Source organism: Apus apus, chromosome 2 (genome assembly GCF_020740795.1).
Source record: "Apus apus isolate bApuApu2 chromosome 2, bApuApu2.pri.cur, whole genome shotgun sequence".
Lineage (NCBI taxonomy): Eukaryota > Metazoa > Chordata > Aves > Apodiformes > Apodidae > Apus > Apus apus.
Window position 1 is genome coordinate 85,017,594 of NC_067283.1, and position 18,495 is coordinate 85,036,088.

The 18,495-nt window shown below is 40.6% G+C and overlaps 1 protein-coding gene across 3 annotated transcripts in view; it reads right to left on the reverse strand.

Moving 5' to 3' along the window:
• Window positions 1-2,449: 2,449 nt before the first annotated feature.
• The window catches only part of DDC (dopa decarboxylase), a 75,530-nt gene continuing 59,484 nt past the window's right edge, over window positions 2,450-18,495 (reverse strand). For 2 of the 3 annotated variants that reach the window (XM_051610010.1, XM_051610011.1), the window contains exons 13-14: window positions 9,794-9,895; window positions 2,450-6,393 (exon numbers count right to left, since the gene is read on the reverse strand). In XM_051610010.1, coding sequence (XP_051465970.1) covers window positions 6,178-6,393; window positions 9,794-9,895 — 318 coding nt within the window. In that variant the 3' untranslated portion in view covers window positions 2,450-6,177. The remainder of the gene's footprint in view (window positions 6,394-9,793; window positions 9,896-18,495) is intronic. The other variant, XM_051610012.1, reaches the window with a different exon arrangement.

Consider the following 18,495-nt stretch of genomic DNA (forward strand, 5'->3'; position numbering starts at 1 on the left):
CTGCTGAGTCCAGTGCTAAACCATGTTCCTAAGCACCACATCTACGTGTCTTTTAAACACCTGCAGGGACAGTGATTCAGCCACCTCCCTGGGCAGCTCATTCCCACGTTTGATGAACAGTGAAGAAATTTATTGTAATACCAATCTGGACCTTCCCCTGGCACAACTTGAGACCATTTCCTCTTGTTCTATTGCTTGTTACCTGGGAGAAGAGACCAACTCTCCACCTCGCTACAACCTCTTTCAGGTAGCTGTAGAGAGTGATAAGGTCTGCCCTCAGCCTCCTTTCTCCCCAGTTCCCTCAGTCACTCCTTGTAAGACTCGTTCTCCAGCTCCTTCACCAGCTTCGTTGCCCTTCTCTGGGGACACTGCAGCACCTCAATGTCCTTCTTGAAGCGAGGGGCCCAGAACTGCACACAGTACTCGAGGAGCAGCCTCAGCAAAGCCGAGTATGGAGGGTCAATCACTTCCCTACTCCTGCTGGCCACGCTATTCCTGATGCAGGCCAGGATGCTGTTGGCCTTCTTGGCCACCTGGGCACACTGCTGGCTCATGTTCAGCTGGTTGTTGACTAACAACCCCAGATGCTTTTCTGCTGGGCAGCTTTCCAGTCACTCATCCCCAAGCCTGGAGCATTGCATGGAATTGTGATCCAGCTGCAGGACCTGACCCTTGGCCTTGTTGAACCTCATACCTTGATGGGTCTTGGCCCATCGATCCAGCCTGTCCAGGTCCCTCTGCAGAGCCTTCCTACCCTCAGACAGATCAACACTCTTTCCCAGCTTAGTGTCATCTGCAAATGTACTGAGGATGCATTCAATGCTCTCATCCAGATCATTGATGGTGATATTAAAGAGAACTGGCCCAAACACTGAGCCCTGGGGAACACCACTTGTGACCTGCCACCAAGTGGATTTAACTCCATTCACCACAACTCTTTGGGCTGGGCCATCCAGCCACTTACTACCCAGCAAGGAGCACACCGGTCTAAGCCATATTTAGCCAGTTTCTCCAGGAGAATGCTGTGGGAAACAATGTTGAAAGCTTTATTAACATCCAGGTAAACAACACGTGCAGCCTTTCGCTCATCCACTAACAGGTCAGCTTGTCATAGAAGGAGATGAGGTTTGTCAAGCCAGATCTGCCTTTCATGAATCCATGCTGACTGGGCCTGATCACCTGGTTGTCCTACACAAGCTGCCTAGCAACACTCAAGGTGATTTGTTCCATGACTTTCCCCAGCACCAAGGTCAGACAGACAGGTCTGTACTGCCCTGGATTCTCCTTTCGGCCCTTCTTGTAGATGGGGGTCACATTTGCCAATCTCCAGTCAACTGGGACCTCCCTGGTTAGCCAGGACTGCTGGTAAATAATGGAAAGTGGTCTGGTGAGAACTTCTGCCAGCTCCCTCAGTACCCTTGGGTGGATCCCATCTGGCCCCATAGACTTTTGTATGTCTAAGTGATGTAGCAGGTTGCTAACCATTTCTCCTTGTATTATGAGGGCTTCATTCTGCTCCCCATCTGTGTCTTCCAACTCAGGGAGCCGGGTATGCAGAGAGAACACCTGGCCCTACTACTAGACAGTGAGTCAAAGAAGGTATTAAGCACCTCAGACCTTTCTTCATTGTTGATCACTGCATCCAGTCAGGAATGGAGATTCTCCTTAGCCCTCTTTTTGTTGCTAATGTATTTGTAGAAGCATTTCTTGTGGGAGTCCCCAGCTGGATCCCACCATCCCACATTCAAATTAGTGCACCAACCTAGATGCAAATGAGCACACTGTGCTGCAGTCACACCTCTGGTATTAACATAGTCCCTTCTGTGTGGGTGCACATTTAATTCCCTACGAGAAACATTTCTTACAGTTCCTGTCAGGTTTTTGTTACACATCAAGCTTGTTACACCATTACTGCAGACAGCATATGAAACTGTCTGCACTACTACACAAGCTTATCATCTACGACCAAATTGGGCTGACGTTTATAGCTGGTAGCACTGCTGCCATCAAATTTCCCCCAAGGCCTCATTTCCCTTGGGTTGCACAGGGGCAGGGTGCAAAGAAGCTGCAAGCTTCCCTAGGGAGCACAGGCTGCAGCCAGGCAGGGCAAATGAAACAGGCCTCTGCCTTGTCCTATCTGAAGCAAACCCAAACCACTGGGTGGCTGCCTCCAGTGGCAGATCCAGCTGCAGGACTGTGCAGAACTTCATGGAAAGGTTGGCATCACCCCTGGTTAAGGCCAGACTTTTTCAGACTTGTGTTGCTGAGGAGGAAACTTTCTGCAGGAATGCTCATTTGCAAAGTAATTTGTTTGAAGAATAACACTGAGAAAAAGTCACCAGTGGAGAAAATCGGGGCATTAACGTGACCTGAGTAGGAAAGTTGGACCCCTTAGAGCACATCTGGCATGAATGGGAAAAGCTTGGTTAAGAGTAAAAACAGACAATAGGCAGTTTTGGTTTGATTTATTAATTATTTAAAACCTACATGTCTGTTTCATAGGCTTTGGATACAGACTTTAAAGCAACTCATCAGCTCACAAATTATAATAAAAAGCACTAAACATCAGGTAATTTTTCCATCTAGGTCATACAGACTCTAGGTATGCTACTGTAGATATTATCCACCAATGGTTATTTAATCTGTCCCCACCACCCTGGTCTTCAGGGTTCTCAGTTTTATTTCTCATTTGCTCCTGTCTTTGAGCAGTTCAAGTTTATGCATGTCTCAAGGTTTAGACTGCTGTTGTAAGGCAACTGCAATGGGAGTCCTACTCCTCAGATGTGGTATCCTTACAGGAGACAATAAAACCCAACAAGAAGCAACCATAAGCAGAATCTTGTGTGTAAAGGCAAGAGAAAATTAGACATTTAATCATTATAGTGAGATTCCAAATATAATATATTAGCAATACTTTCATAAATATTTTCAATATTTCACCATCAGTAATAAAATACAATCTGTCATTATTATTAAGTATTGCACTAGCACTCTACTAGTTTTTTAAAATATGTATGGTTACTGAAAAGCTACTTTTTCCTTCCTTTTCAGTAGCCGTGCTGTCTCCTTGGTGATGTGGATATTCTACTGAAGTACAATTCTGAGATTTTGTAATTATTTTTAACATCAAACACTATTAATCGGCACAGACTATATTAGCTTTGCACACAAGGCACAATAAATCCAGGTTCACATATTAACTATTCATAAATGCAGTATTTGTCACTTACAGACACGTTGCAAAATGACAGAAGAGTAACAGCAGTTGTGTTCTGTCAGAAATGTTCTTGTCAACACTTTTGTTCTTGAGTTGATTACATAGCCTAGATTTCATTTTCAAATGACCTAACATTAATAGTCTATGCAGGAACTATCACATGGGAAAAAGAGGGTTTGAGACACTGAATACTAAGAAGGCCTTCACCAATTACAACATTAACATAATTCCAGAATTTCAGAAAAATTTGAACAGTGAAATTCAGATTCCTATATTGGGCTGGCCATGGGAAAATGTAATTCCATGGGTCTTGTCACTGCTATTTATTAGAAGATTTACTTATATCACTTCTTTAAAAAATAAATTTTTTTTTTGCTGCATCTATAATATTTTAAATTAACTCTTGTCCTAAATTATTTGCCAAAAGGAGTTTTGGTATCAGGACAAAAGCTTCTTCTAAAACTGGTGCCCATATGCTGAAAATGTTTCACTAAATATCAGTTTTGGCAACATTTTTCCACAAATGTCTAGAAGGACCTGTGTTTAATTCTCAGCTGTCGGGAACAATTCACCTCTCCTGGGTCTGAATGCGCATCCTGCCTGTGTTCCTGTTCTGCAGCAGTTTGGGGCTCACACAGGCCTCCATCACCCAGCTCTGCTCTGGTTTCCATGGAGAAGATCTACACCAAAAGCCTTTTACATTCAGCTTTGTGTTGCCTTACCTTATGCATTTATTTTCCAATACTTATTAGATTTTTATTTCCATTATAGCCACATAAACCTCAACAACTCCATTTCATTTCAGTGGAATTATCCCGGATTTACTCTATGATAACTTTGACCAGAATCTCTTTTTTTCTTTTCCTGGACAGACCTGCTTATATATTTCACATACGAAATACTGGTCTGCCTCATAGAGAAGGTGTAATTCTTCCATGGCTCCTAGATTCTAGTGTTTTCATAACATAAAAGCTGTAAATTTGTATGTCTGGCCCCTATGTGCTATGGATTGTTTCCCAAGTCAGGCTGAACTGAATTACATTGTTTTTAAAAAAAACTAATAAAAAATAAAAGGAACAACTGCCAGCATTTTCCATTCTCTTTAGTCTACTAATATATTGAATTGTGCTGCTACAGATACACCCAATTTCATATTGGTTCTGCTAAAGAGAATGATGCTATCAAAATTTCTGATACCATAGCTGAGATCAGTGTCTTGTGGAATTCCTCAGTCACCTGCTCAAATATTACTTGGTTTTGCCAGATTAATTTGTCATCCCTTTATTTCATCTGGAACCTGTGACATCAGTTCCTTAAAGAAATAATAATCAGCTTTTCCCCAGTTTGCACCTTGAGGTGATTAGAAATCACCAGAAAAATCTACCTGCTCCATAGTCAGCTTCTTTAATCCCTTCTGGAAACACAGTGGGTAGGAGCAGACTGTGCCAAGTTAACTGAACTGTCCTGGTGCATATTTCATGGTCTACTTGCAACTTCCCAAATGTAGGAAGTATACTTGCAAGGGATGGAGGAAGAAACCTGAATGGTTGTGCAAGTTGTTCAAGATGCTTTAGAACCTAACATGAGCAGTAGAAGGAAAAAATTAGAACAAATTCAAATGTAGAAATCAATCCTACAGATTATTTTTCTTGGAATAGCTATTTATTTTGTTCTTCTTTACGTAGAAATAACTGGAATTTTTGTTTTCAAAATGGCAAAAGTACTTATTCAAGTCAGATATTGTTTCTGACTTTTATTCCACCCCTTTTCTGGGTCTGCCTTCAACAAAATGACATATCAATGGGTTAAGTCAAGTACACATCATTTGACTTTCTCTGGAAGTTAACTGTTTTCAATATTTTCATATTCGATGCACCACTGTTAATGCAAGAAAACCACCAATGGGGGCAGCACAGCATATTTGGGGGGGTTAGTTCCTTTAATTTCTATTTTTATTGTAATTTGTTCTCTTATTTGTTAGTTAATATCAGAAATAAAGACTAAGATTTTTGCCGTCACATTTCTTAATGCATTCTGTCACAGATTGATTACACAATGAAGTAAGCAGAATGGTAGCCATGAAAAGAAATCACAACTCTGTTTCACAGAATATAGCTTACAGATTATTTTCAAGTAATCACTGCTTATAATAACTCGCTTAAAATATAGAATACCACATTGCACATGGCTTTTGACATGACTCTTAAGGAAGAGCTTTTAAGAGGCCTCATTGTGAATGATCAAATAGCTAGCATTACCTATTTGCTGAGATTTGACAAAACAGCTGTTTTAAAAGCAAAACCTGGAGAAGAAAATACAAAACCTGCCACAAGGATGGGTAGTGTTCGTTTGTGCTCACTCTCCCCTGATCTGGCTATGTCATGAAGGAAGTCTGGAAGTCCTAACTTTATTTACCAAGTTACTGCAGCCAGCATGTCATGACATGATAGTGCCCCAAATCACGGCAGCAACATTTGTGAGTGCCTGTTTAGATAGGACCTGAATAATGTTATAACCAGGTTACTGAACTTCCCCCAACTTGGTTTCTTTCTGAAGTCATAGTAATGTTAAATTAATTGGTTATAACACCTCACTGTTTTATCTGTGAAGAAAGCAGTGGGTGTGCTAGAGATTAATGGGGATGATGGAGCGAGCACTAACCTTTCCATTTCCATTGCCTAGTTCAATAAATGCTTTTGAGTACCAACTGGTAGGAAATGACAGTTGGAGCCCCCATGGCTATGTGCATTGGCAAGATGAAACTACAGTACAGAAAAGGAATGACTAAGGTTACAACACAACTTGCTGGCAAGGATTTTGCTATTACAGCTGGGCTACATAACAACAGGTTTTGTATTTTTTCCTTCATAATTTCACTTTCCCACCTGCCTCTAAAATAAAACTTGGCAGCACAGAGAAAGCCAGTTAATTACCTCCTCCTCACTGCTACTTCACTGCTGTTACTGCTGCTGGTGGTTTTGCTCCCATGTTTTCAGAAGATCAGTTGCCAGCTGTGAGATGTGCTGCCAAGCAAACTTGATGTGGGTGGATTCCACTGTGCGGGAACAAACAGCAAAACGTAGCACAAACTTCTCTTGCAGGTGGCACGGGACCAGATGAATCTTCTTGGCCTCATTTATGATTTTAAGAAGCACCTCATTTAGTTCATTTGAGCCCTGAAATAATTGTATTTCAATGGATATGGTGATGATTTTCAGAAGCAAGTTTGAAATGCTACCAAGCAGCCAAACCCAAGTACCACAGGTAACACGCAGCCACTTTCTCATCTCTCAGTGCTTTGCCATCAAAGGATTATACAAAGATGACAGTGCAATAGATCATTTTTCAGCCACAAAGAGATTTATGGATTAACTGGGGTTTAGAAGCAGGTTTCACACTGCAGCATTTGTGATAGCTGAATGCTTTTTTGTGACCTAAGGTTGTGAGCTATGTAACTTCATATAAAAGCCCTCGTTACTGCATCCATTTCATTACACTTTTCTTAGATCTAATCAAACAAATGTGGGAGGAAGCTTTGCAGTGAACTGTACTAACATTTGTAAAACAAACCTTCCAGTCTTCACTTGAGCATGGCTGCTGCGAGAGAGTCTTTTGAATATGAAGTTGGAAATCTTACCTTTAGTTAAGAAATAGTTAAGATAATGTATGCCTGGCATAAGTAAGTTTTACTGAGGAGCTGTAACTTGCCTGCTTAGCCTTTTCCATATAAAAAACAAAGCATAAGGGAGACAGAGTTTCCCACTGGCACCGAGGATAAATGCATTGTTTTCATGGTTTTGGATCATATTAGAGTTAGAGCTGAACCCAAGTCAAAATCTTGTTTTAGGAAATTTGGATGAAAGCCGGAAATTTGTGGCTTAACCATAGTCTTCTAGGAGATACTCCACTGGAACGGGTTGCCCAGTGAAGTTGTCGATGTCTCCTGCCTGGAGATATTCCACTGGAACGGGTTGCCCAGTGAAGTTGTGGATGTCTCCTGCCTGGAAGTGTCTGAGGCCAGGTTGCACAGGGCTTTGAACAATCTGGACTAATGGGAGGTGTCCTGCCTACAGTAGGGGGGTTGGAACTAGATGATCTTTAAGGTTGCTTCTAACCCCAAACATTCTGTGATATGATATTTATGCAACTTGAATGTTCCTAACTAAGGAAAGGATCAACGTCAGGGTTTAGCAAGTCCCCACCCACTATGGGTCAGTCTCTGGTGACAATGATATACTGCTTTCTTATCAAAGGTAATTCATCATTAAAATTATGATCCTTGCCATTAATATAACATTCACAGCACTAACTTTTTTTCTGGGGGGGGAGAAAGATTTATATATCTTTCTTCTGTTCTACTTTCAAAGCTGCACCTAGAGGCTGCTGTGACACTCAGGAGTTGTGTCAAATCCAAGTTAGTAGTGACTAATCCTCTCCAAGAGCTTTGAGAAGCCAGCAGCTAGATCTGATTGAGTCTGTCAGCTTCAATAACACAGTATTATCACCCCCTTGGAGAAATTACTAACCTGACCTCTATTCATCTGCAGACATGACAGGGAGACCAAAACTTAACCCTTTGGCACAATACATTTGATGAAATAAAAATAATTTGAAAGTCATAGATTATTAGGCCATTTGTTCAGCAGTGAGAAAGGCAAAAAAGTAAAAGTTACAGCTAAGCAAAACAAGTTAAAAAGGATTTCTCAAGAACACAGGAAGGAAAAATACTTCATACTTCTACATCTGTGCGTTGTTGCAGTTCAAGTCCCCTGTCCCTCAGTCCTACTGTACTCACGTAAAAGTTCCAAGTATCCTATTTCTCAGATGCATCTTAACATTAATTACAGAAATCACAGGAAGATTTTTGAAAGATTTAAAAAGCAAATAAAGCTGCAAAACCAACTATAAAACACTTCATTAAAAAGAAAATTAAAAAAAAATAAAGCTTGTTAGCTGCATTTTTTTTGACAAGGAAGGCAAGCAATGAAACTTTTGTTTTCAAATTTCTTAGCTAGGTGTCCAATATTTACATCATACTGAAAATTGTCTTTCCCTGTAGATCTGATTTCTTCCTCTGGGGCATCTGGCACAAGAGACCAAATGTAGATGAACCACAGGTCTGCTCAAAAGTGATGATTCCTGTGTTGCGATGTTCTATTTCATCAGGACTATTCCATTAAAATAAATGTAGAGCACTGACTAACAGCTATCTCTGGATCTGCAAAACCAGTGCTTGCTGGTTCCCTGTGACAGAGCAGACTACAACCAACACCTTATTGAGCACTAGAAGCCTCAGAACCTATTCCTCAAAGTCATTAAAAATTTCTTGAAAGGAAAGAAATTATATTCATGTTTCCACTTACTGGAAAAACTCCACATACTGTAATCTATCTGATCCCCCAGGAACAGACCATTTTTTTCTTTTATTTCACATAACATAAATTCAAACAAAACCATTTTCCTATTTTAGAGAAATTCCCCATCCGCTTATTGTTAAAGATTTGTTAGTTCCCTTAGCCAGTTGCATCAAACTCAGGTAACTGGGGCAACTGAATGACTGAGAAAAGAACTTGTGTAAAGTAGTAGCACCACACTACCCAGAAGGAGCCAAGACGTGCTTGTGAGCCCTCAGAAAAAGTAAAAGCTGATTCAGGTATCATGAGAACTATAAAATACCAGGCTGTTATATTATTGCTTGGTGTTCAGATTCATTGTCACAATCTGGGCCTTTACAGAGGCTTTAGTTGCAAGCTTGTCTATTAAATGAATTCCTTACCTAAACCAAGCCATTGATCCCCTTGTAATGTCTGATCAAACACGTGAACCCTCCCAACCGCTGCAGCATTTATACCCTGAGTGCAGAGTGAGTTCCTGTTGGGCAAGGTCTAACTTGGCGCTTACAGACATTTGGGAGAAATGATAGGCCAAGAGGGGCAAAAGGGTCATGTTGAGAAAAAAAAAACACAAAGGAGACCAAGGCTAAGGGCAGTTGGGAAGCTGGCATCCTATGCAACCTGTACTTACTCATGTATTGCTCCAGTTTGCCCAGTGTGACTATAGGATTTTATAAATGAAAATGTATTTTTTAAAGAACAACAAAACAACAAAAAAGTTTACTATTCTAATCTTCATCTAGTAAAGACATTATATATAAAAATACATATATAAATTGTCTATTAAATATATAGACATGTAAAATTAAGTTGACAAGAAACATATAATAGACACATTCATCATATATAGATGTCTAGGAAAATATAAACAATCACCTTAATCAAAGCCCATCAAACACTGAACATAACAGTAATTGTGTATGACCAGGTAGACTAAGACCTTTTTTTGCCCTAACTATATATTTCCGTGCCCACATATGCTTGAATTTATCTAAGCATTTTGTTAACATTTTAACAAAATTGTCTTAAGCTTCTTTCTTTAATCTGCTTTAAACTACATGAACCCACACGACTTTCCTTAAAAAAATAATTAAGTATATTGGCTACAAAGACAATATTCTATTGCAGGTTATCATATTGCTTTAAAACATGACAGAAGAATAGGAAGCCTTAGGTGCCTTACCTTCAGCCGAAAACAAACTAGTCCCAAGATAACCTCAGCACAGATCTCAAATCTTTCATCCTGAAGGACTAAATGTTCAAACAGATGTGACAGCCTGACATGCTGAGAAGAGAAAGATAGGATCTATGTTGTAGAGTTTTGATCCATCAAGAGAAAAGACGTGCTAAATCGTTTCCATCCCTAATATTTTTTCTCTGTTCCCTTTTCTGATATGTGCTAATATTCACATATCACCATCTGTGTATGTGGTTTTACATCCCATTTATGACTTCCAGAGCTGTTACTATATTACTCTGTCTATCTTAGGCCATACTAGCCTGTTTCTTAATTAAACATTTCAGCACAGTTTTATAACTGTAATGAAACCAGATTAATAGTAAATAATGGTAATAATTCTTTTTTAGGTTTTCTACACCCTCAGTTTTGATTGAGGATGGCTGGAGAGTCTGAAACTTATTGCGATGGAAGGGGGACATGCACAGAAATAGAGGAAATTATCACAGCTCCAGTGCAAAATAAGTTGTAAAGATACACTTCTTAGAAGAGTTCACTTAACAGGAGAATAACTGTGAAGAAGGACAGGACTTGCTCACTCTTCTGACCCGGGTGCTCAAGTTCAGTTGGAAAGAAAGGTGACATCAGTGTAATTGAGAAAAGTGATGACAACCTCAGCCAACCTGCTTAAAAGCCACTGGGGAGAAAGGAGAGACATTGGACAGCAAGCCAGAGCAATTATTTTGAAGCGTAGGAAACCAGTGCTCTTCCAAAATAAAACAAATAGGGAAAATACCAACAGGCACACTAACTACCAGCTGGGAAGTCTTAACATCAGCCAATGATGCTTTCATACTCATACCACATTTTGCTTTCTTCCCAACAGAAAATTAATTCAAAAGCACTTGAAAAAAAAGAACCCATATCTTCATCAGGTACCTGCAGTACCTTATCCAGTGCCCCTCTCACTGGCTATCCTCAGTTTAGTGCTCCCTACCCTAAAAAAGGAGGAACCAGCTATCAGAGTTACAGTTTGTCTTCATGCAATAGCCAGTCTACACCAACAATTATTAGCAACATCTACAATGATGTTTAAAAGTTTCTTAGCTTTTATGCATATATGATTACAAATTATTTTATAAAAAATTAAAACCAAACTCCATTTCTTCTCCTTCCTTTGCACTTTGCCTTTTTGCAAGCTCAAGGACAGATACCAAACAAAAATGAAACATTTCACTTTAGGCCAGGGTTGTATGTGGAACATTTCATTTTACAGGAACTTCTTCCAAAAGGGAAAGAACATGGCAAAACAGGAATTACAGGAAAAAAAAATAAAATAAACAAACAAAAAAGAGAGACATGTTTTGCAGTCTAAATCATAGCTTTCTTATGTTTGTTTATTTCTTAAAATAGAAAAGCATTGTTTATATTGAATCAAAACATCAATTCAAAACCTTCATATTGGGCATACAGCCTATGCAACCCTATGCAACCAGCCAATCTTACTGTTGTTACCACTTCCTCTCTGCTGTTTGTTACATCCAGTTATCATCTCCCCCTAAAATTAGAATGAAAGCTCTTTGAGTCAGGAACCAGACCAATAAAACACCCAAACACTTCCAAGGCATTTGAATGTTCTGCTAATATTGTTTTATTAATATAAACAGCACGAATTTACAGCTATGAAAATTGATCAGAATTATGTGTATACATACAGATACTTCTATACACAAGTGCATGAAAGCCATATGTGAAATATGCACAGGTGTTGTCATGATCTTTTACAGCCTCCTCCTGCCCTCAGGGTCTATAGCCTCAACCAGACCGATGTCCTTTACACAGCTCTGCAAAATTTCACACTGCATATCCTAGGTCTTGGAAATCAAAGGCATAAAAAAAATCATGTTCAATGTGATGAGAATTTTGCAACTGTTCTGCTGAATGCAATCACCAACTGAATTTAATCAAAATTTACCTGGGTAAGAACTGGATAAAACAAAAAATGAAGATTTGGCTTAGTGCACTAGTTTGTGCATTAAAACTCTGGACCTATGCTATTCGTGGTATTTCTGTCTCTTTATTTACATTTCTGTTTTTGTCTCACTCTTTGCACTAAAGGATTTTTCAGGAATTTGAAAAACATAAAAGCAAGGAAAAATAGAGAATATTCAGTAAAACACAAATCAAAATTCTGAAAGCATTTTGTATTCATGTTTGGGTGCATGTACTTTCTATCCATAACAGACTTAACAATAAGCAACAATTTGTAAAGCCACTGGGGGGCACCAAGGCTTTTAGATTTTACAGAACTGAAAGGAGAGAAACTGAAGTTTCGCCTGCCTAGCTTTACTTAACACAGTTACCCAAGGCCCTGCACCTTTGAACCACAAGCTGTTAACCTGAATTGCTTTTACAAAGATTGTTGCAACCAAACATAATTAAACCCAATAAAGTTAAACATTAAGTCTGTAAGTTCAAAAGGCTTTTAGGTATCACACCTGCCTCGGTGAGCCCAAGAGCTGAACCTACACTCTGGATGTGAGCACAGCAATCGCTCACAGCAGGACATGGGTGGCTTTAGTGCCTCCACTTTTCAAGGCAGACAGGTAAACTGTGAAAATAAAGTCCTCTTTGGAGAACCACAGGCACTTAAACTAAGTATGGTGAAGCAGAAGAAGTAAAAATTGATAGGCTCTTCTCAGTTTTGTGTACATGGCAACCTGACCTATGGATATTTTAACCATCCAAGTGCTTTTGATTTTGACATTTGTGTCATGCTGTGTCCCTGGTACCATTAACTTAAAGTTCATATAATGATATATATTATATTAAATAATGTAAATATTGTGTTAATATTTATTATAAGTTAATAGAAATATTATATATGATTATATAATTTAATTAAAAGGTGGACATGCAGAAACCAACTCACATACAGTTTTTGGCAATATTATTTGTACAGTTCCTTTATCACGTGTGTTCCCAAAATGGAATAATATGGACTGCGTTAGAGGCTTGAAAATCTCAGTATACAGGAAAGGAAAACTAGTCCTCTCTTCACAGTGAAATTTAGTAGATTGATGAAAAGAAGCTTGTAAGGAATTTTTGTGTATCACTATGTCAGATAAATAACCATTGATCTGCAGTGAGAAGGGAAAAAAAGAAAGGGCTCTAATTCATTTGGTTATTCAGGATTAAGGGAAATGTGTTACATAATCACTAGTGGGAGCAATAAACTTGTGAGGCATTAAGATGTGGCTCCTTTTTAAATAAAATCTGAATTTGTGTATGTATATGTGTAAATATAAATACATACAAATAGAAATAAGTAGACATAAATAGAAATAGCAAAATAGAAATAGAAATGCTCATACATTGAGGTATGTAAACTGAATTTTGATTTTCGGGCAAAGTACTCAAGAATAAAATAGTTTTTCACTGACAGGAGAGTACATAAATGTGTACATGCAAATAAGTGTACCAGCCTAACTTTGATCACTTCACACTTTTCCTCCTAGAGAGGAATGCCTGCCTTAGCTCACATCCCACTACACGCTGAAGGAAAATGCTGTCAAAGAGTCTTCTCAACAGCCACTCAGACTGTGCCACTCCCCAGCTGAAATGCTCTCTCTGGCACTGCTGCTCTGTACAGTTCCAGTTTCTTGGTCTTTGCTGTTAAGTATTAATGGAATTCATTATCCTCAGCAAAGAAAGAAGTATGTGGTACTTTGATTTCTTCTGGTCCTATGGAGGATTCATCTGAGTCCAAGTATTCATGGGAATCACACAGAAAAACATTAACTGCTAAATTTCTCAAATTATTTCTGAGCTCTTTGAGAGGACTCAAAACAATGAAAGAATAAATATATGGTCAAGCAATTTGCAAATGGGCCATTTACGAACCCTGGGCCATTTGGGTTTCATATTTATACTGACTCTGAGTGTTTGGAATCAGTCCAGGAGGCTGTTATTGTTGTTGGTTTTGCACTCTTTGTACATCTCCTCCTTGGCTTTGGGACTTACCTCCAAAATGTGTATTTTTCTCTCCCCACATCCTTCAGAGATGACTGTCCTCCCCTTTACCACTGCTTTAAAACCTATACTTTGAAATAGGTTAATATTACATGTTGTGTGGGAAAGGACTGCATAACTGGAAAGTCTGGAAAACAGAAGGTACTGTATCTAAATCCAAGGCACACATTTTCATCTCCCAGGAATATTTTAGTTCCTAAATGCTTTCCTCAGTACATGCAAATGCCAGGTTGCAGTGGTTATCTAGTAATTTTGATTCAGATCTTAAGGCTGCAGAAATAACGAACATATTTTTCTTAAATCATACTAATAGATAAAAGAAAAAAAGGAGGGGGAAAAAAGACTTTTATTTTGGTGGCAGTTATATGCAAAAAATAAAAAAAGTTTGTGAACAGATTGTTGCAGGTATCTTTGGCCTTCCATATAGAAGCTTGCTACTCACATAACAAATAGGGTGGCTTCTTAAGGATGTTTTTTCCCCTCTATATTATGTCAGAAGCTTATCACTGTTGAAAATCCTTGAGATTTGTGCTGAAAATCACTTGGCTCTGCAAAAGAAGCCTAACTAGAAGTCTATCAATACTGGATAAATCTTCCTGCAGTTTCCTATGGCTTAGGAGCTGAAGTGTCTTTTTTTTTTTTTCCAAGATGGTCACTGCATTTATATTAGGATTTGTATAAATTCTGAAAGGAACCGAATCCCTGGGTCCCACATCTCCCAGCGAGGCCCAGCCCTGCAGCCTTAGCTGCTGTAGTAGAGCATGAAAAGGAATCAAGTGCCCTACACACAGACACATGGACACACAGGTATGCATCTCAAACGCAGGCACCCTCTTCCCCAGCCCAAGGAGCTGTTTCAAACCTCGGCTCTTCTGCCTGGCTCTGTGCCTGGCCCTTTCCCTGGGACGACTCCTTCATAGCATAACAGAGGCAGCTCTTCTTCCCACTTCCCCAGCTCCAGCCACTCTGCTTTCCACTTGAAGGCTTCAATACCTGCATCTTTCAGTGTTGCCAGGTCTCTTCTCATTCTACCTATGTCCACTCTATGACCCACTGTTATAAATGCAGCTTCAGAAATAATTCTGGCAACTACAGGGCTTTACTTAAAACATGGCTAGAAGTCCCAAGTACACAAGATACAGTACCAGCTATTATCGTCAAGGACTTCCTTTGCCAGCAATGGGGATATAAAAGCTGTTATTTGCAAGATGCTATGGCATATTAAAACAGAAGATACCTCAAGAGATATCTTAAATGCTGCTAGAATCATAAAATCATAGCAAACTTGCTGAGGGTGCACTCAATCCCACTGTCCATGTTGCCAACAAAGATATTAAACAGCACTGGACCCAGTACCTACCTCTGAGGAACATCACTCAACACTGGTCTCCATTTGGACATTGAGCTGTTGACCACAACTCTTTGGCTGTGAACATCCAGCCAGTGGTACCATCCATCAAATCCATATTTTTCAAATTTAGCAACTAGGATGTCCTGCAGGACAGTGTCCAGTGCTTTGCACAGGTCTAGGCAGATGATGTCAGTTGCTCCTCCCTTGTCCATGAATACTGTGACCCCACTGTAGAAAGCCATCAAATTTGTCAGGCATGATTTGCCCTTGGTGAAGCTATGTTGGTTGCTACCAACCGCATCCAAATTTTCCATGTACCTTAGCAGAGCCATCAGGTGGATCTGCTGCATGACCTTGCTGTGCACAGAGGTGAGACTGACTTGCCTGTAGTTGCCCAGGACTTCCCTTTTTTTGCCTTTTTGAAAACGGGGGTTGTGTTTGCCCTTCTCCAGTCTGTGGGAACTTCACTAGGCTGTAATGACTTCTCAAATAGGATGGAAAGTGACCTTGCAATCTCATCTGTTAGTTCACTCAGGAGCTGTGGTTAGATCTCATCAGGTTCCATGGACTTGTGCACTTTGAAGTTCTTTAGATGGTCTCGAATCTGCTCTTCTCATACAGTGGGTAGATCTTCCTTCTCCCAGTCATAGAATCATAGAATCGTCAAGGTTGGAAAAGATCTTCAAGATCAAGCCCAACCATCCACCCTACAACCCCTAACCACTAAACCATCTTATGAAACACTATGTCTACCCCTTTTTTGAACATCTCCAGGGATGGTGCCTCCACCACCTCCCTGGGCAGCCTGTTCCAATGCCTCATCACTCTTTCTGTGAAGAAATTTTTCCTGATAACCACCCTGAACCTCCTCTGGTGCAACCTGACCCCATTTCCTGTTGTCCAATCGCTGGTGACCAGGAAGAAGAGGCCAAGACCCACCTCACTATAACATGCTCTCAGGTAGTTGTAGAGAGCAATGAGGTCTCCCCTCAGCCTCCTCTTCACCAGGCTGAACAGCCCCAGCTCCCTCAGCCTCTCCTCATAAGACCTGTTCTCCAGACCCCTGATCAGCCCAGCTGCCCTTCTCTGCACCCTCTCCAGCACCTCAATGTCCTTCCTATGCTGTGGTGCCCAAAACTGCACACCGTGCTTGAGGTGCAGCCTCACCAAGGCTGAGTAGAGGGGTAGAATCACCTCCCTGGTCCTGCTGGTCACACTATTTCTGATGCAGACCAGGATGCTGTTGGCCTTCTTGGCCACCTGGACACACTGCAGGCTCTTTTTCAGCCAGCTGTCAATCAGAATCCCCAGGCCCCTCTCTGCTGGGCAGCTCTCCAGCCACTTCTCCCCAAGCCTGTAGCATTGCCGAGGGTTGTCGTCCTGCCTTTGCCTTCTGCAACTTGAATAGTGTGGTCAGAGCTCTTGACAGTGAAGACTGAGGCAAAAAGTCAGTGAGTACCTCTGCCTTCTCCATATCCTGTGTGACCAGGACTGTTTCCTTCTGGAGAGGGCCCACATTTTCCCAAGTCTTTCTTTTACCACTGGTGTACCTGTAGAAGCTTTTCTTGTTATCCTTGATGTCTCTGCTATCTGGACTTTAGCTTTCCTAACCTGATCCCTGGCTGCTTGGACAACTTCTTTGTACTCCTCGCAGGCTACCTGTCCTTGCTTCCACCCTCTGCAGGCTTTCTTTTTACATGTGTGTCCAGGAGCTCCATGTTCATCCATGCAGGTCTCCTGGCATTCTTGTCTGCCTTCCTTTTTGTTGGGACACATTGCCTCTGGGCTTGGAGGAGGTGATCCTTGAATATTGACCAGCTCTCTTGGGCTTCTCTCTCCTCCAGGGCTTTACCAAGCAGATCCCTGAAGAGGTCAAAGTCTGCTCTTCTGGAAGTCCAGGGTAGTGAGCTTGCTGTGCATCCTCCTTGTTTCCCTAAGGATCCTGAATTCCACCATTTTGTGGTCACTGCAGCCAAGGCTGCCCCTTAAACTTCATGTTGTCCACCAGCCCATCCTTGTCAGTGAGGACAGGGAGAGAGCAAATAAAATGCAATTATTTCTTGAAATTTAAGTTCAACAGTGAACTGCTGGAGGTCGAGCTGACTTTTTAAAAAGCTGCTTTGGAACCCACTACATTTAATCATCACTCATTTGTGGGAGGAACTTAACAGTTCCAGTTTGACAGATGTAGACAGTGACCCAAATTCTACATTTAATTACCCCTCTTGCCCTTTCAAACTTGCAAACATAAAGCCATAAGTTATTTTTCTCTGTACACCAGGGAAATACAATGAAATTGTAGACATACGCATTCAATTCAAGAAGTCCTTGGAAATCTGAATTACCTTTACAAATAAGGGAATGCATTTAGAATTTTACTTTGGAGTCAGTATCTTTAAGAAAAGATAATATATATTTAGCCTTCCTGAACTGTGTTGTCACAGAAAGTATAAAAAAATAGTATTTTTAAATTTTTTTGTCTTTTTTTTTTTCCTCATAGAATCATAGAATCTTAGGGGTTGGAAAGGACCTCAAATGAGTCCTGCTAACTCTTGCCCTAGGACCCTTTGTCTCCTGCAGCACAGGGTCTTCCCACGCAATGCCAGCAGGCCCGGTGTCCTGGAAATCAAACCATCCAGGAGTTTTGTCCCCTACGCCCTTCAAGTCTAGTTTAAAGCTCTCTCAATGAGTCTTGCCAACTCGGAGCCAAGAATCCTTTTCCCCCTTGTTGGTAGCTCTGTGCCATTGTTTGCTAGCATACCTGGTGCCCTGGAAACATCTCCACGATCGAAAAACCCAAAGTTCATCCGACGGCACCAGCCTCTAAGCCATACATTAATCAGTTGTGTTTTAATAGTCCTTTCAGCTTTTCCTGCCACTGAAGGAACTGAGGAAAAGAGCACCTGTGCTCCTGATCCCACAGGCATTCGGCCCAGTTCTCTGAAATCCCTTTTCATCGCCCTGGGACTTGCTTTGGTCTTGTTTATAATAAGACAAGCACTTTTTGACTGGATAGTCAAATTGTGGAATGTCTGGGAGACGGAAAAATGGAGCTTGTTGAATGTAAAAGGCCATGTAGTTAATATGGGGTTTCCAATCCTCTATTTTCCCAGTGAGGTATTTAGCCCTACTTAAAAACCTGGCATGATATTAAAATAATTGCAGTCTCCAGAAATCTAACCTGAGAGAGAAACCCACTAGAAAGTGTAATGGTAGCCTGGTAAAGCGATAACGAACCTTGTAACAACTTTTCATGAGAAGTGTATGTATCATCATACATCAGAAGGGTACGTATCAGATTGCCACAAAGATGGCAGAACATCAG